This window comes from Pseudorca crassidens, chromosome 4 (genome assembly GCF_039906515.1).
Source record: "Pseudorca crassidens isolate mPseCra1 chromosome 4, mPseCra1.hap1, whole genome shotgun sequence".
In the NCBI taxonomy this organism is placed as follows: Eukaryota; Metazoa; Chordata; class Mammalia; order Artiodactyla; family Delphinidae; genus Pseudorca; species Pseudorca crassidens.
Window position 1 is genome coordinate 52,019,736 of NC_090299.1, and position 19,682 is coordinate 52,039,417.

Genomic DNA, 19,682 nt, shown 5'->3' on the forward strand with positions numbered 1-19,682 from the left:
GTGTCCCCTGCATCGGCAGGCGGACTCTTAACCACTGCACCACCAGGGAAGCCCTGGAGACATTTTTAGTTGTCACCCTTGGGTGGAGGTTTATGGGAGGGGACAGAGTGCTGCTGGTATCTAGTGGGTAGAGAGCAGAAATGCAGCTAAACATCCTACAATACACAGGACAGATCCTCCACAACAACGAATTATCCAAAATGTCAGTAGTGGCAAGATTGAGAAACGCTGTTTACATAGAGTTTACGAAGTGCCCATACTCTTCTAAGTGTCAATTCCTTAACCCAACACTACAAGAGAGGGACTATTGTCATCCCCGTTTTGTGGATGAGGAAACTGAGGCTCAGTGAAATGAAGTGGCTTGCCCAAGATCACACAGCTAGTAAGTGCTAAGTTAATATCAGAATCAGGTCACTTCGCTGCAGAGGCCATGCTGACACCTGACTCCACATGGCCTCCCTTTCCCAGATCCAGGCAGTGATGAAGTCCCTCAGAGTCAGCCCCTTATATCCTTTGGCTCCGTCTACATCACTCTGTCCCATTCAGGCCTCCATCCTCTCCTCCCTGGGCCATGCATTGGCCCCCCTGCTTCCAGCTCCACAGCACTCTAGTCTACCTCCCTCAGTCTCCCACTGCTGACAAGAGTGACCTCAAAAACCCAGATCTGATCACACCTCTAGCCTCTGCTTGAAACCCTTCAACAGGTCCCTGTCACCTACAAGGTAAAGCTCAAACTCGTCAGGATGGAGTCTGAGCTCTAGTAAGGAGCTCTCTCATGTTGTTGGTGGGAATGTAAATTGGTGCAGCCACTATGAGAACAGTATGGAGGGTCCTTAAAAACTAAAAGTAGAACTACCATATGGTCCTGCAACCCCACTCCTGGACATATATCTGGAGAAAACCATAATTCAAAAAGATACATGCACCCCAGTGTTCACTGCAGCACTACTTACAATAGCCAAGACATGGAAGCAACCTAAATGTCCATCGACAGATGAATGGATAAAGAAGATGTGGTATCTATACACGCTGGAATACTACTCAGCTATAAAAAAAGAACAAAATAATGCCGTTTGCAGCAACATGGATGGACCTAGAGATTATCATACTAAGTGAAGTAAGCCAGACAGAGAAAAACAAATATATGATATCACTTATATGTGGAATCTTAAAAAAAAGATACAAATGAACTTATTTACAAAACAGAAATAGACCCACAGACATAGAAAATAAACCTAGGGTTACCAAAGGGGAAAGGAAGGGGGTGGGATAAATTAGGAGTTTGGGATTAACATATACACACTACTATAAGTAAAATAGATAACCAACAAGGACCTACTCTATAGCACAGGGAACTATATTCAATATCTTGTAATGAACTATAACAGAAAAGAATCTGAAAATATATATACATATATATAACTGAATCACTGTGCTATATACCTGAAACTAACACAACATTGTAGATCAATTTTACTTCAATAAACAAATAATTTAAAAAAAAGAATAATCACTCTCCAGGCCTTCTCCAGCTTCCCAAATTCCTTGCACGTCATTAAAAATGACATGCTCTTCCCATCTCTCTGCCTCTACTCTGCCTGCAATACCTACCCCCACCTTGCTTATCTGGCAAACATCAATTGACCCTTCAAGAATCAATCCCAGTGTCACCTTCTCCAGGAAGCCTTCCTGGAGCCCCCTAGACTTCCAAGTAGAACTGACCACTCCCTTCTTTGTGCCTTTGCCAGTTACTCCCATAGCTTTTATTTTTAAAAATGCATTACCATTTTTCTTTGCTTTCAAGTCGGTCCCTCAAGGGCAGAGACCTTGTACTATTTTACTTACCTCTGAAGTCCAGCCAAGTAACTGAGCAGTCACTCAGCAAATATAAAATGAACCAAAGATGAAATATCTTGTATGGTTTGAATTCTTTCAAGATGGGGTGAGGGTGAATCACTATCTGCAAAGAGAGTCTATTCCACTGGACACTGCCATTTTTAGGAAGTTCTTATATGCAGCAGCAGTCAGTTTCTGCATTGCCTTGGTCCAAGGGTTTGGTCATATGCCCAGGAATACCGTGGGCTGCTGCTGACCGTTGAGATAGTTCTTATTACCCTCCTTCTCATTCCCTTCCCCAGGCTGAACACCTCCAGCTTCTCTTCTCTTCCTAACAGACACTGTTTCAAGATTCCTTGTAGTCTTACAGTATGTATTTAATTACTATGCAAACCTAAATCACAATGGACTTAAGCTGGACACATTTGCAAAATATACCCAGATTCCTGAGACGCTGCTTAAAATGTACTTCAAATCAAAGGTCTCAAGCTCAAGGGCCTGAGGGCCCGGGCAGGTAAGATCCATGACTGAAGTTGGCAGGAAGTGCTCAGCCAGAGGCAGGAAGGGTTGTGGATGGACAGAGCCTGCCTGTCCCAACCACACACCTCTGGGATTGCTGCCACTCAGGAAAGGAGGCCCGGCGTCGCCAGATCTTTGGATCTTCTGAGAAACGCTAGAAATTTGCATTTTCATAGAAGTTTTTAGATCCCTGTAACTAATTTTTTTTAAATTGAAAACAGTGCGTATGCCAAAGTAGCCACACTTGGGGGCCAGCTCTGGCTGTCAGCTGCCTGTTTGTGGCCTCGGTTTTAAATAAAGAATTGCTCAAGTGATTCCTAAATTTAAGTTTTTGTACTTAGGGTTGAAAAGGTTCACAGATACATTGAGTGGTGGACACATTAAGGGCAGAATTTAAATTTGAAATTAAGCTAGAACACTAGGGTTAAAAATAACTTCAAGGCATAAATCACTAAAGAGGGTGAGGGAAAGCAGAAAAACAGGGACCCTCCTAACCAGCGTCCAAAGGCGAGCGAGGCACAGACTCAATTACCTGTCACCAAACCCATCTCCAGCAAGGCCTGGAACAAGCTTCGGTGCTTGGCTTTCAGCTCCTTCTCCCAGAGGAGGGCTCTGCATGTCGAGGGCCGCCCGTACCTGAGCTTCAGGTCCAGGTAGGAATTCCGGAGGTCGCCTACAGGAAAGGGAAGCACGGGATACCATTAGAGGGAAGCCTTGCCTCTCTAACTCCCTTCCTCTATGGGGAACTAGAAATAAGAGGTCAGACTTAGCATTACTGGATGTTGGTTTGGGTGCATCAGGGATTTGAAACTGGCTACGATGCCTCTGCCTCGAGGCCACAGATTCAAAGCCAAGTCCAAGGGAAATGTGCCAAAGTTGCTGACGGCTGTTGAATAATTCTACAGAATGAGCAGATGGCCTCGGACTGGTCCCCAGGAAGGCAATATCTAGGCCATTTTGTTGGCAGTGTGAGTCAACAAAGCACAGGGACCCCCCAGGGAGGAAAGGCAGTAGAAGATATTAGGAGAATCTTCCCAATGCCACCAAACAGATCAGCATGTAAGACCGGCCTTCTGACTCTGGGTATCTCTCCTGAAATTACATCAGCTATCAAAATCAGTTTCTTTCCTGTTTGGGATATTACTATTCCTATATATCTTCCCCTCTTCTGACTGCATCATATTTTCTGGATGATTCAGCGGTGAGAGCAGCAGCTGGGAGACTAGTATAGCCTATTCTTAAATTAAATTGCAGAAGTGCTGCCTTTCTACACTTACCTATCACCATCTCTAATCACTTCCTGTGACCATTTTATGTGAACCCTATCAGAATGGGGTATGTTCAACATGTATCCATTCCTCCATGGTCTGAAATGGGAAGCTCGGCTCTGGAGATGTCGAGATTATTTAGGCAGGACTGAAATACTCAATATACTTTTGCTGATGGCAAAGGCCCCACAGGAATTTCTCTTCCAGAAAGAACATATGTGACTAACTCTAGTGCCACCATATCATGCAAGAAGATCTATAGCCAGAGAAATTTATAAGTGCTGGAACATTGGAAGACAAGACGGGATGAGTTTTATAACAGATACAAACTCCGTATGAATGAAAGGATGTCTGCAAATACGGGCAGGCACGGAAGCAGTCTATTTGAAATTCACTCCTTCTGTTGAAAAGTTACCAATGTCTCCCAGAATGAGTCAATTTCAAAGATTTAAAAAATAAAACCCAGCCCCAAACAACAAAGCCATTGTTCAACATTTCTGAAGGCTTATATTCAGATATTAATGGTCCAAGACAAAAGTGCACCGATGGGGAAACATTTCTAATGATTAATTTATTTTCCAATTCATTTTTATTTTCTTAGACTGGCCTAAGATCCCATTATGGATGGGAATAATGCAATTTGAGGCTCAAAACACTCTCATTTATATTCTTAAACTAAATTACAGCTAGTTGAAGCCACGAGGCAGGTTTGGGTTCTTGCTGGCTGTTGGTCTTGGTGGGATCTAGGTGGAAGGCACACTGTCATTTGCATCCATCTGGGGAGGTCATACTTGCCCCCATTGGTCAAGTCACATATGTTCTATTTCAACCCCCTTATGAAAGAAGCCAAGTGTGTTGCTACAAATGCCTGGAGCTAAAAATCGCTCTCCTGAAGTCAATACTTACATGCTTCTTGTCTCCTGTCCCCCTGCTGTACTGTGGATGTGTACACAGATACTATTTCTTGAACCTCTGCACACCTTTCATAATATAACTTGATATGTTCAGCAAGCTGCTTCTCAAGTAGGGGATTGAATATCTACAAGAAGGCAAGAAAACAGAATGAACAACAATTGTTATCAAACACCCATGGGTACCCATGAGGCTACGTTCAGGTGGATTTCCTTCTCCCATTGATAGCGCCAGGTGGCTTGTTTGTACACAGATCATCTGCTTTGGATTCTCAAAGGAAGGGTGTTACTAGTAATTCAAGGACACGCCAGCTCTGACTGCTTCCCTCTAGCTTCTTTTCGTGGCATCTTCTCCTCTGCAGAGCTTCTTAAGTGTTAGGATTTCCCAGAGACCAGGCCTTCATCCTCTTCCCTTCCCCGCCGCTATGTGCTATCCCCAGAAAATGACATTCATCTCCCCTGAGTTCCCAAAGGACCTCAAGTCTACCAGTACTGCACCTGCTGCCTGGAAGCCTCCTCTCCTTGTCTTCTGTTTAGAAGGCTCCTACTCAACCTCCAAGAGCCAGATCTAAGGTCATCCCTTCAGGGCAGCCTCCCTAACAGCCTACCCCACCCTCATACATGTACCGATGCAGAGGACTGCACCTCGGCACTGCCAAACACAGTGCTCACACCTTTATTAAAGCATGTACCCCATTCTTTCATGACTTATCTGTTTAAGACCCAGGCAAGGAGCTCCTCAAGGTCAGAGACCTTATCTCAACTCAGTGGTTTTCAAAATACGGGTTATGACCCATTGGAGGGTTGTGAAATTAGTTCAGTGGTTTGTAACCAGCAGTGATTTTGTTTTTTATAGAGCAGAACACAAAATACCAGAGTACACTGAACATAGCAAGAATCTGTACCGTTAGTAAAATTCTTATTTCAGCTTTGTGTTTTTTATATATATATATATATATATATATATATATGTATATATTATGTGTGTATGTATGTATATGTGCATTATATATGCTTACGTATGTACTGCTCATGCTATTAAATAGAGTTCTTATTGTGGACCACCTTCAAAAAAAAGTTTGAAAGCCACCACCTTAATTCATCTTGGATGCCTCAGCATCTTGCACAGAGCCTGGCACATAGTAGGTAGTTAATAAGTATTGGCTGCACATAGTAGGTGCTTAATAAGTATTGGCTGCACGTATGAATAAAAGAATTTCATTTTTTTCCTCTCATACAGGTATCTCAACAGGGGCTCTAAGATGACCTACGGGTGATAAGGTGCCCCATTTTTCCGAATTGACTTTGCCTAGTGACTCCTGCTTTTCCCAGAACAAATCCCACAAGGTCACAGGAATGAAAGAACGTTCCTTTTTTAGGTATCCGGTGATCTCCTTACCAAGGCACAAAAAGCAACCAGGGTGAAGCTTCCCTCATGGGGCAGCCCCCCTCTAATAGCCGCCAGCCCTGCTGGAGCTGGCCTGGAGACTCTGACAATTCCATTCCATTTGTGGGTGGGTTTTGGACTTGAGAATTCAGTGCTGACTACAGAGCCCTCTATGATCTCCACCACCGCAGCCCACCCACCCAGTGTGAGCCAAAGGCCCACGTTTCTGGAGAGGGCAGTAAGCAGAACCAAGAGTCCTATTTGCTGGACTGTCTCCTCTTTGATACTTTAAATAATAGCATATAAAAGAAGCTTTACCAAATAGCTAAGACTCTCTCCTTTCATTAGCTTAATCGCTGGATAGGCAACAGCCGGATAAAAATCGACTCTATAATTAAGCTACTAGTTATTAAAACAGAGGAAGTAAATGGTTTCCATTTTATGAGTACTAAATGAACCAAACGTTAACAAAAATCTATTATCACGTTTGCAGGGTGGAGGGGGAAGCCTCAATATTAATGATGTTTGGTGACAGAGCCGATGCGAGGCCCGGCTTAGATAAATCTTTTGTTTACACTGGACTGGTTCCACAGCCCTGAGCCACACGCCCATTACCCATAAGCATTCGAAAACTCCTTGGTCCCCTGGGCTCACCTGTGCAGGGTGCAGAGCATGGAGGCGATAGTACTTCAGGGGTCCAAAAAACCCTTCAATGCCGGCCACATACCTGCTCCCTCCAATAATGAAGTACCCAGCAGTGTCATTATAATGGAAATCCTCTCGGAAGCTAGAGAAGAACAAAGGGTTAAAAGAGTTCTGGGTTTGAACAGATTTTTTTTTTTTTTAAAGACTCTTTCTCCTTGACTTAAAACTCCAAATTTCTGCAAACCCTTCACTCTAGTTCTAGAAGATGAGACCATGGTGGGGTCAGGCAGACTTGGGCTTGGATCCCAACCCTGCTATTTACCAGCTGTGTGACTTTGGACCAGTTGCTTAACCTCTCTGAGACTGAGTCTTCTCATTAGTAAAATGATAATTCCTTTCTTACTGGATTGATAAGAGGTTTAAGTAAAGACGTACAGCACCTAGCAGCACCTGGCCCACCATAAGTACCTTTTTTTCCTTTTCATTTATTTTTTATTTGACTTTTTATTTTATATTGGAGTATAGTTGACTAACAATGTGGTGTTAGTTTCAGATGTACAACAAAGTGATTCAGTTATACATATACATGTATCTATTCTTTTTCAAATTCTTCTCCCGGTTGTTACAGAATATTGAGCAGAGGTCCCTGTGTTATATAGTAGGTCCTTGTTGTTATCCATTTTAAAGATAGCAGTGTGTACACGTCAATCTCAAACTCCCTAGCTACCTCCCTACCCTTCCCCTCTGGTAATCCTAAATTCCACCATAAGTACTTAATATGCACCACCTATTGATATTGGTGAAATTGTTTAGCATCATTGGAATTATTTGGAATTGCTGATTTTAATTAGAAGTATTTTGCTCTAAAAGGAAAAAAAGAAAACTTGTTGCATAGATAGAAGGTGGATGCGGAGGAAAATAAAAACATACCCTATTAGATAAGAACTGAGGTCAAATTCAGAGTTAGGAGAAGGAGGCCACAGCAAGGTCAAAGGGCTTGGCCAAAGATAAGCGGTCAGCACAGGTGATTTGTTGGAAGTCCACTTTGTCCTGAAAGACTTAAAGGATCAGGAAGGAAAATGGAGGGAAAAAATGGGTCAGCATGAATAAAATGCACAAGTTGTTCCTGGCAGCATTATTTACATCCACCAAAGACTGAAAAAGTTTAGGTGTCTGTCAGTGAGGACTGGTACCCACATCCATCCAATGGGCCCTGGACATCTATACAGCTTAAAAAAGGACAAAGGGCTCTGTGTACTGACCTGGAATAATCTCTAAAATACATTGTTCAGTGAAAAAATAAAAATGAAAGAGCAGAACAATAAATATATTTTTATCCAAGAAAGAGGAGAATGGATTTTTTTTTTTTTGTATTTGCATTAAAAAAAACTCTGGAGGTATATATAAGAAACTAATAAAAGTCTTTCCACATGGCATGGGGGTTAGGGGATGGAGTGGATGGAGGCAGAGCTGGAAGCAAGACATCTAACTGTAGACCTTTTCACATTGTTTTGGTTTTTTATACGATGCATTTATTACCTATTCAGAAAGTAAAATAGGAATGCGTGGACAAGGTGCCATCAGAGCATATGTGAACAGCAAGGGCAGATCAAGATAGGCATCAAGTGAGAAGCCAGGCAAAGACAAAAAGAGCCAGGGAGGGCAGAGGGCAGCAGAAGGGAAGAACACAGCATGTCAGGCAGGCCGCCAGGAGCCCGGCAGCCTCAAGAGCGATGGACCAGGGTGACACGGATGGGACAGAGCAGCCAGTGGTTGGGTCGGAGAAACCAGGCAACCGGGGGTCATCCCAGGAGAGAGGATGGGCTGTTAGGCAGAAACCCAACCCTGGGCAGGTGCTCCCGGCTGGAAGGAAGACAAAAAGGTGAAGAAATGGACACTCTGACAACAACAACCGATGGCGGCAAGAGGGAACACTTAGAAATCAGCTTTCTACAAAGGCAACTAACATGGAAAAGAAATGCTTTATTTCTTGCTATTTCTTTTTCTGGAATCTCAGGCTTGAAGGGCACTAAGGTGACGGTCTCTTCTCTTTTTTTTTTTTACGTGGGACCACAAAGTAATTATCTCTGAGAGCTGTGAATTGATTAAATTTTTCAAGACCTTCGAAAGATTTGAACATTCCAACTACCCTCATGAAGTATTACCCAGCACTCAGGGGACACAAAGCAATGCTTCTGCAGTAGAAGCTCTCATAATAGAACTCTGCTCAATCAACTCACCAGCTCACCTCACGGCTCATCCCTACAACACGCTGGATGCTTGCCAGCTGGAGGTTCCTCTCTGGAGGCTTCTTCTCATTTTTTTTTTTTTATTTGAAAAAAATGTTTTTTTAATTTTTGGCTGCACCGTCTGGCTTGTGGGATCTTAGTTCCTCGACCAGGGATCGAACCCGGGCCCCTTGCAGTGGCAGCACGGAGTCTTAACCACTGGACCGACAGGGAATTCCCTGTCTTCTCATTTTTAAATGGAGATAAAAATAGTACCTATCTACAGGGTTGTTGGGAAAATTTATTTAATATTTAAACAAAGCATTTAGAACAGTGCCTGGCACATAGCAGGCACCATAGCTGTTAACTACAGTTATTACTATTAACCTGGTCCAACTTGGACTTTTGCTGCCATTTTTTAAAATTAAATTTATTTATTTATTTTTGGCTGCATTGGGTATTCGTTGTAGCATGCGGGCTTCTCATCGTGGTGGCTTCTCTTGTTGCTGAGCATGGGCTCTAGGCACGTGGGCTTCAGTAGTTGTGGCGCATGGGCTTAGTTGCTGTGTGGCATGTGGACCAGGGATCGAACCTGTGTCCCCTGTATTGGCAGGCGGATTCTTAACCACTGTGCCACCAGAGAAGTCCCTGCTGCCATTTTTTGAGTTGCATGCTTACGGAGGATGTGTTTGCTCCCAAACCTGTCAATTGCCAACTGTATGGTCATTGTAACCATACAATGTAATTCAATCTTATGTGATCCAATAAAATAGGGATGGAGAAGAGATGTTCATTCTTTAAAAATTAAGTTGAATATTTTCGGTAGACTCAGTAAAGAATGGTTACTAAAAAAATTATTGTGGAATTAGGACAGCTGGAAAAAGAAACTGAAGAAATCTAGATGGATTTGGGGCTCTGATAGTTTCACCGGTGTCTTTGTTTTCTTTTCATTTGGGAGAAACAGAAATTGGGTACCGTTTATGCAAGAAAGATCACAGGGAACTCCAATCAGTAGACCCATACTCAAAGGCAAGGCTCTAGCTAGCTAGATTGGCAAATTAATGTACATTTCCATATTTTAAATTAAAATAAAATATTTACACACTTTGCTTTAACTGAATTCTCAACTAATCAATAAATTACTTGGTCCCTATGGTACTAGATTGCAATTGTTTATCGTCATTATAATACAACTAACATCTCTCCAGCTCAGTCTCCCTCCACATCAGCGCCTCCACATTTTTCTCCTCTAAAATTCTCAGTGGCTGCACCAAGACTGCAAGGGATTCCTTGCACTGTGCGTTGTCTGATGGTCATCAATTTTGCTGACATGAGAGCTGAGCTAGACAGTTCAAAAGCCCAAGCCGGTCCCTTCCGCAAGCCTCAGACAAGCTGGCAAACTATCTTTACTCTTATCTGGATGTGGGAGAGTGCCCCGGTTTATTACTGTGGAGGACCCAGCAGCGGGGAAGGATTGCCTGCCTCTGTCTTTAACTAGGCCTCACTCAGAATTAGGGAACAGTTTTGGCTCATGGGTTCTTTTTTTTTTGGCCACACCACATGGCAGGGACATGTGGGATCTTAGTTCCCTGACCAGGAACCAAACCCGGGCCCCCTGCAGTGGAAGCACGGAGTCTTAACCCCTGGACCGCCAGGAAAGTCCCTGCTCCTGGGTTCTTCAGCAGGGGAATTTAAAGCCTCAAAACAGCGGTCCCTCCCACCCCTTAAAGTAATCTCATCTTAAGCGTCACTTCCTCAGGGCCTGGTCTAAATTCTGGTTCCTTTGGGATCCCCTCAAGCCAACCTATTTATTTCCTTCCCTGCATTCATCACAATCTGTAATTTTAAATTTATTTGTGAATGTATTTGTTTAAGATCTTTCTTCCCCCCACTAGATTTTTTAGTTCCATGAAGGCAGGGATGGACTGTATTCTTGTTTTTCATCGTTTTATTCCCAGAGTCCAGCACTGTGTCAGGCATGTGGTAAATGTGTTGGGTGAATGAATATATACTGGATGGATGGACGGATGGACAGATGAATGAATTCGACACTAGACAAGTCTGCAGTTGTTACTGCAGCCTTTCATGCGGTGCAGCACTGAACTTCTGAGCGCTTAATTACTGATCTTCGTACACCACTTTTGCGGGATAACAGCTATCATTATGTTTATTTTACAAGAACAAATAAAAAGGAAGATTAAGAGGCTTTCCTTGGAACACCTATAACCATCTACAATATTTGACGTTTAGTTTACTACCTTGGCCCATTCTGAAATCTCTCTGGTGATTGAGATTCCTAATAGCTAACCACTGGAATCCCAGGTGGGCCCAACATTAATTCTTTAGTTGTTCTATTGATGGAGGGGGTCCCAGGAAGGGCAGCTGAGACAGTGGTAAGAGGAAGTCTTGCGCCTGGGGACTGCTCGTATTACCAGGTAAGGAATCATTTCAAAGCCTTCGCCAGGTTGTTGAATTGGTATGTGCCTGAAAATCAGTCCTGAATTCTGGAATCTTAAGGATCATACTGACTCCATCTTTACTTAAAATTTTGCAATTTTGTTCATCATGGATACTTTACATTAATCTTGATTTTTAAAAATACTGTATTAAATGTTATTTATCATGACTATCGTTATGAGCTGAACTGTGTCCTCCCCCAAATTCATATGTGTAAGTCTGAACCCCCAGTACCTCAGAATGTGACCTTATTTGGATATAGGGTCATTGCTGATATAATTAGTTACGATGAGATCATACTGGAATAGGGTGGGCCCTTAATCCAATATGACTGGTATCCTTATAAAAAGGGGAAATTTGGACAAAGACAGACACTCACGCAGGGAAAATGCCACGTGAAGTTTGGCATTATGCTGCCACAAGCCAACTATTAGAAGCTGGAGAGAAGCTTAGAACAGATCTTTCCCTAGAGCCTCCAGAGGGAGCATAGCTCTGCTGACACCTTGCTCTTGGACCTCTAGCCTCTAGAACTGCGAGGCAATATATTTCTGTTGTTTAAGTCACTCAGTTTGCGGTACTGTGTTCCAGCAGCCTTGGCAAACTAACAGAATGACTAAGTTGTGTTGGTGTCTCCTTACATTTTATGCAGAAGGTGCCTCCCTTGCCTCACCCATTCCCAGCCCTGGATCTTACGTGATTCACGCCGCTCATGTCAGCATCTACATTTCTGGGATCTAAGAGGAAAGGAAGCCCTTACATAGAAAATGAAAAAAAAGCTTATGAAATTCAATTGGTTGTCCAAAGTGTCTGAGGTTGCATGTGGGTGTCAGGGGAGAAAGGGCAGGTATTATTTTAGACCTCACATCCTGAAATGCAAACCCTTAATTTCTGGGGCAGAACAGGGCACTCGAAGAGATTTCTAAAGGGGCCACACATCCGCTGTTTCTCCAAAGCAAACTCCCAGGCCTTTCCTATCCTCAAACTCCTCATAGAAGATCCCATGGCCGCTGGTTATATAACAAAACGCGTATCTGTTGAATTCTTCCTCACTGGTCTAAATCCACCTGGTGCGCTTAAGACTTCTAAGGCCTCAGCCTCCGTGCTTCAATATAGCTATCAAGTCACCCCCTGACTTTCTCTTTGCAGGCTAAGGAACAACACTGCTTTCGCCTTTCGCTATGACTCTAATCCTTTAATCCAGTCATGAAAATAAGAATTGTTCTATGTGCCCAGAGCCTAAAAGAAATTGTTTGACTTCAATGTAAACAGAAATGGTGGGGAAAAAAAAAAGTAGGGCGTATGTCCCCTACTCTGCTGTCATCACCCCTCTTTGCTTTCCTTTCTTTAATAATTGGTTTCCAAGAAAATCGGGACTGTGTGGAGACTGAGTGAACGGAGCCTGCTTGGAGAGACGGTGTTTGGCTAAGCGTAGTGAAATGACTAAAGGATGAAGGAATGAACCTCCCCCCCATCCCCCAGCCAAAGTGCCCAACAGTCCTGATACATTTTTTTTTTATACTTTTTTGTTTGGGGCCGCACCGTGCAGCATGCGGGGTCTTAGTTCCCCGACCAGGAATTGATCCCGTGCCCCCCGCACTGGATGTGTGGAGTCCTAACCACTGGACTGCCAGGGAAGTCCCCTGATATATTTTTTTAAATTATACATAGGAAGCTGCTAATTTTTGTTTCTGTTCTTTACTTATTCTTAAGCATTTGAATTTGCACATAGACATAGACATTATATATATTGAGATATATATAAAATCTAGCTATGGTGAGATATCCCGAGTTCCTAAAGGAGAGCTCATGCCCCATGGTTCTGACACTATGTGACCCACTCTTAAACAGGGATGTAGAAGCAAATTAAAAATATAGGACAAATGAGGAAAAAGACCCAATTCTCAGTTTCTGTAACTCTTGTAGGGAATCGTTATATAAGATTGAAAAGTTATACCAATATCAATAGTTGCATACATTTCAAATTTACGTTATACACATAAATATGAAGGCTGTCTCCTTTTATGTTTTATACTAGGCCAAACTTACCAAACCCTCTCAATAAGCAACATTAATACTTTTGTTTTTCCAAATCCTTTGTAGATGATAATTTTCAAAGAAAACAAATTATAAAGTGTCATGAAAGGAAGAATTTACAGTGAGATCTGGAGAGAGAACTAGTTTCTCTTGCTTGGAAAAAAAAAAAAGGGTTGTGGGGAACACATGGAGAGTTTTTGTACACTTAAAAAGGAAAAAAATAGTACAAAGATTAGCCACAGTCCATGCTTGAAAAAACTGAATCAGACAAGGTGGGAATAACTTCAGGGTTGAGGGCTAATATATGAAGGTTCCTTAACCCTCATCCAGCAAATTTTGAATCAAAAGAAAAATCACACTTACCTAATGGTCTGATTATGGTAGTCTTTCAAATCCTGTCCAGTGCTGGTGGTTACTACTATCTATGTTGGGAGAGATACACAAGGATCAGTTATGCCTCAAGACCCCACATCATAAATACAGTCCTGGATATGAGTTACTCGTAAAATAGGCTTCATAGTCTTTCACCTGATCAGTTTCTGCAAAAAATAAAAGGAGCAGTTTACTAGCCCTGTGTATATTTCGAGACTTAAGACACTTAATTTCTCCAAATGACTTTTTAAAAAATAAATTTATTTATTTATTTTGGGCTGAGTTGGGTCTTCATTGCTGAGTGGGCTTTATCTAGTTGCGGCGAACAGTGGTTTCTCTTGTTGTGGAGCATGGGCTCTAGGCGTGCGGGCTTCAGTAGTTGTGGCACGGGGGCTCAGTAGTTGTAGCACGTGGGCTCTAGAGTGCAGGCTCAGTAGTTGTGGAGCACGGGCTTAGTTGCTCCGTGGCATGTGGGATCTTCCTGGACCAGGGCTCGAACCCGTGTCCCTGGCATTGGCAGGAGGATTCTTAACCACTGCATCACAAGGGAAGTCCTGACTTTTTTTTAAAGAAGTATTTCGGTCATTTTATTTTTATTTATTTATTTAAAAGAATTTTTTTGGCCACACTGTACGGCATGCGGAATCTTAGTTCCCGACCAGGGATCGAACCCATGCCCCCTGCAGTGGAAGTTCCGAGTCTTAACCACTGGTCCACCAGGAAAGTCCCTCCAAATGACTTAATGTGATAAAAATATCTATAATGCAGTTTTCCCCAGTGGGCTGTAGACACTTCCACTACCAGCCAAAGGTTCATTTGGTGTATTCGTGCTTGAAAGCTTGTTGCATAAAAAGACAAGGAAATGCGTAAGATACTACAAGGAGTTCTTGGAATTTGTCTCTGATTCCAGGAGAGCCTTAGGGGGAAAAACAAGACAGGAGATGAATGTTCTTCATGCACTGTGGCTTTCCAACCTCTCTCCCTCAGCACTGAGAACTGTCGCTGTCATTTCAATGGTGACAATGTTTTCGTCGCAAATGTTGTTAGCTGCCGTGTATTCTTCTCGTGTCTGGGACTACAACATAAGCCCCTGGGGTTAAGGGGCTCCCTTTATTCCCCCCAGTGCTAGCGCAGAGCAAGTGTTCAGAAAACACATTCTGACTTAATTAGATTGTCAAAGATGTGGCTCTAACACCATGTCTATGAAAGAAAAGGTAACCCATAAAATCCAACCCAATTCAGCCATATAGAGCATGTTGGTTCAGCGAAGAAAATGACTCAGACCAGTTGTTTCTGTAAACCAACCATTTACTTTAAGCCAATGTGTCCATTTAGTCAAAGCAATGAATATAGTAGTCTCACCACAGAGCTGGATTTTGTGTAGAAAAACAATAAGTACGATTCTGGAACCTATGTGATCAGAGAGACCAGATGGGATGGAAAGACGAAAGGGCAAATGGCAAAAGCTTACTAAAAAAAATCTACTTCTTTTTTCTTTCCACTGCATCTGGTCTTCCTAATTCTTCTCTCCTGTTTTACCCGATCATGTACTCTGCCATTAAATTCATCTCTTTAATTAAAGAACTACTTTGATTTACTCTTCTGCTCCGAAAGCTTCGATGATGCTGTGCTGCCTTGCAACTAGAAATTTAAATTCCATGATATTCAAGATTCTCCACATTCTTGCCCTAAAGACATTTTTTTCTTCTATTAGCGTTCTATAGGCAGCGAATTTCTACTCCAAACTGGTTTATCTGCCAACCTCCAGTGATGTGCTAAAGTACCCCCTCCTTGCTTCTCCATTTAAACTCTGCCCATTCGTAGGAACCTTCTTTATGAAACCTCCCCTGAGCACCCCAGGGTGAAGTGCGGTCTCTCTTCCGTGAATCAATACGAACCATTTGGCAATTAAGCTCGCCTTATGACACCCCTCACCTGCTTAATACGACTTCCATAAATAGTCTGTAAGCTCCTTGAGCACAGTGCCTTGTATACAGCTGGTGCAAAATAAGATCTGTGATTTGCTCTCATGATTTGATACCTAAGTGACACGTGGTACTGAGCTGACCTTAAGAGAAAGCTATGCCACCATAATCCTCATGCAAATGAGAAGCTAAAACATGGACCACAGCGATGTCACCTAACAGCATTAAGGAAACAAACATACAAAAATTTCCAGCTAACATCTTACAGACTCTCCTCAGGAAAGCTACAAGGACTGACTTGATTTCTTTTCTCTTCAGAAAAAGGAAATGTGATAGACCTGACCGCCAAGGGAAGTCTGTGTATTATCTAATACACAAGACAAGCAAAAAGTCTTTTCCAGTTTTGTTATCGGAAGTTACACATCAATAAGAAAAGCTGATGAGAAAATAAAGTAACCAGAAGAAAGTAGCATCCTGACATCGTATATATGAAGAAATGGAATTATCTCCAATTATGGCAATGTCACTATGTCACTAATTAACAATGATCACAGAACATGTGTCATGCCAGAGAGTTTTTCTATCATACACAATGCATTAGTGGCTGCAGGAATCTTCCTCCAAGAGTTACCGCCAGAAGCCAAGCTCTCAAACATCCACATTGCTGGTGCCATAATCCATAAAATCTGCGTTATGAAAGCTTGAAGCTATTATGTGCAGTGTCTTATAGTACAAAGTAGTTAAAGGACCTCCATCTCACCGGAATCATCACTTAGGTTTGTTGGTTCTCATTTGTCGGTTTAATGCCAAGCATAAGCAATTGTTTTAACTGCCCAAAACAGTCAAACCATTTCTTGGCTGAACTAACCAATCCATTTCCTGTAAAAAAGTTGTAGATCTGATAACACTATATAAATATGGCCAAGACTGTCTTAACATTTATCTCCCCAAAGTCTATCTCGCTAGGAGAAAAGGCTTCAATTGCTCAGATAACTGTGGTTATGTAGCTGGCTATATTCTTTACTCATTCACAATAGAGTCGAAAGAAGCACTTTAAAAGTTAATTAAATGGGATAGAATTCTTATGATTTAAATTTCCAACGATAAAAATTTGATTTAGAAAGTGTTATGGTTGTAAAAGTTTATCAGATACCACAAATTTGTTTTTGCAGGTTTCCTAGCTCCCTGACTTTACAGCAATGCTTAAAGTTAAGTGATGATGTTGATATGAATCACGGTGGAGCGAGCTTTCAGTACCTGGCCACCATTAAAAGAGATATCCAGGCGAAACCACTCCTTCAAGGGTATGGTGAATTTCGTTTTTACAGCAAGGTCTTCTCCTTTGACAAGATGCATTTGAATATGCAAGTGGCCTAAAAGGAAAATGAAAGCTTGTGAAAACGACAGAAAATACTTAGGAGTGAATGAAGTGGCTATATCTTTTCGACGACTGTCCTAAAAAGCTATAAGACTAGATCACATTCCTTCTTCCTTTAAATAAAAGCAAAGCAAAGCAAAACAAACAAAACACATATGTGCATTCATCTGTATATGTTTGTTTTAATCTTCCAGAAAACAAGTTTAACTTGAATCCCATATTTGGAAACCATCATTCTCATTGAATTGCCACGTTGACAACATTCCTTATTCTAGACAGACGTATCTGCCAGTAGACAGAGCATAAGAAAGTTACACTATCGTTCTAAAGGTTCTGTTTCATACTTACCCTCTTCAGTAAGAAATACAGAAGGCGTGCCGTACATCTCGTTAGAATCAACAAAATACAGAATCCCACAGAGATTGGCCTTGCAATAATGGAGTAAATAAAGCCACAGTGAAACAGTAAACCTATAAGAGTGAGGAGAAAAAAAATTCTGCAGACTGATATCATGCAAGAGCAGGTAATTACAGTTAACAATGACGGAGTAAATTGCTTTCTTTCCAATGAAGGGATGAATTTGCCTTCGTGTTCATCATGGGAGATCAGCTTGCAAAGCTTGATTTTTGAGACAAAGGAGGTAGTTACAGTAACTGCAAAAGACAGGAGTTAAGCGTCGTTGCGCAAAACTAGCAGACATTGTACCTTGCGCCAAAAACCCTTCCTGTGTCTTTCTGAGCTTCGCACAGGCCCACCATTTGAATCCTTGATTAAGGCTTATAAAGCCAGACACAGAATAAAAATCTGGATTTTAATAAGAGGTGACTTGATAAGAAGCTGTTCTAATTTCAATGATTTAAAAAAAAACATAATTAGGGCCTTTTGAGCAATTTTGTTTCTTTCAAAGATAAAAGCTCTAAGGCAGAAAAATGCCATAATTTGCAAATGGCATCACTATATGCTAATCAGGACACACAGATACAATTTTAATGCCCATATTAGGTTATTCAGTATCACAGTTCTGGCTGACCAATGTGGAACAACTACTCTCATTGTTCCATTTCTGGACTAGGGCTATTTTAGTTGAAAAAATATTGTCCATCTGTGATTTGTGGAGTGAGGATAAAATAACAGTGGTCAACTTAACTAGGACACATTTAGCCAAGCTATGTGATCCACCAATCATTCAGCAAATATTTGCTGTCAGAACATTTGCTAGATGCCACACGTTGTGCTAGTGACCAGCAGTTCAAAGATAAGCTGGGAGTAATGCATTTTGCATGTGAAACATGAATCAAGGTCAAAACCTGTACAGAGAATGCTCTCCATTACCCCAGTAACCAATTCACAGTTCGGGTTAAAGTGGCAGCGGCCCCAGGTTCTTTGGGGACTCATCCCAACAAGACCTTTAGAATATTCTGGGCTTTATAAACGGGCCTTCAAATCGGTGGTAAGATATACAAACAGATGGTACCACACAGCTCCCTCCTGACCCACCCAGCTGAGCAAAAGCTCATGAAGATAAGTTATTACAAGGAAGCGTAGCAAGAACATACGCTTAGTAAAGTGACTCAAGATCTTTCTACAGCCAGCAGCATGGGAAGAATTAAATCACTCTGCTGAATCCATCCAGTCTGAGGTAAACCACGAACAATTTTCAGCATCTTCAATTCAGCAGAAGGAAAAAAATATATCTGGGTTTTGCTGAAATCAGTGGAGGAGATCAGAAGTTGTGAGATTTCAAGCAGCTCATCCAATCTTCCAAGACAGAAAAGGCAACGTGAAGGCTGCAATCTGCCAGGGCTGTGGCTGGCTGCACCTGACACCTTGCAAAGCCTCAGGCTCCAACATCTGACTCACCTACTTGGGTCATTCCCAGGGCCAACGTACAAGGTCAAGCGAGGATTGATTGCCAAGTACAAGAATAATTTCAGAATGCTTTGAGGTTCTCAGGTCCACAAATTCTACCTAAGCTATGTAGATCTCATCATTTTTCCAAAGCATATTACAAAGGTAGATCTTCCTAACTGGCTCCGCTAGCCTGCTCTGGTCCTCAGATAAAAAGAGTACTACCGCCCCACCGGCCCCCATCACCGGCCTCTTCTTACACTGGGTAATCTATCCGCTGGCGTCGGGTGGCCTCTAGCTCTCGATTCCGAAATCTCGGGAACTTCTTCACAATGCCTGTGTTTTCTCCACTGGAGGCAAAGAGAAAGCCCAGGAGGGTGACCACATCTGTAAACAGCAAGATGGCTACCTTTTAATTATTTCCAGAAAAACACTGCTTCCAACATCACATTCTTCCTGGAACCCACTGCCTAGCTCCCATCAAACATTTAAATGAAGAGTCTGAAAATATTAGCAAACATTTATTGCACACTGAATATACGCCAGCCACCTGAGAAGCACTTTACAGAGCTATCTCAATTTGTGTTCATAACAACCCTATAAAGGAGATTCTTTCTTAGTCCCATTCTACAGATGAAAAGCCCGAGGTATAGAGAGGTAAAATTACTTGCCTAAGGTAACAGAGCTAATAAGTAGTAGAGCGAAATTTCAAGTTTCCAGCTCAGGGTCTGTGTGCTTAACCATCTTACATCCTGCACTTCTAATGCTAAGAAAAGTGTTTTGAATTTATGTAATAATAACAACAGTTAACACTTCAGTAGCATTCACTATGGTCCACACTACTGTATAAAAATATATGCATATATATTTATAC

The 19,682-nt window shown here is 42.0% G+C and overlaps 1 protein-coding gene across 2 annotated transcripts in view; it reads right to left on the reverse strand.

Annotated features, from left to right (window-relative positions):
- The window catches only part of SEL1L3 (SEL1L family member 3), a 97,402-nt gene that overhangs the window by 55,263 nt on the left and 22,457 nt on the right, over positions 1-19,682 (reverse strand). For both annotated transcript variants that reach the window (XR_010942952.1, XM_067735668.1), the window contains exons 3-9: positions 19,069-19,195; positions 17,309-17,430; positions 16,840-16,955; positions 13,649-13,707; positions 6,576-6,708; positions 4,530-4,662; positions 2,888-3,028 (exon numbers count right to left, since the gene is read on the reverse strand). Coding sequence is in view for 1 of the 2 variants with exons in the window: in XM_067735668.1 (XP_067591769.1) it covers positions 2,888-3,028; positions 4,530-4,662; positions 6,576-6,708; positions 13,649-13,707; positions 16,840-16,955; positions 17,309-17,430; positions 19,069-19,195 (831 nt within the window). In the remaining variant the exon portion in view is untranslated. The remainder of the gene's footprint in view (positions 1-2,887; positions 3,029-4,529; positions 4,663-6,575; positions 6,709-13,648; positions 13,708-16,839; positions 16,956-17,308; positions 17,431-19,068; positions 19,196-19,682) is intronic.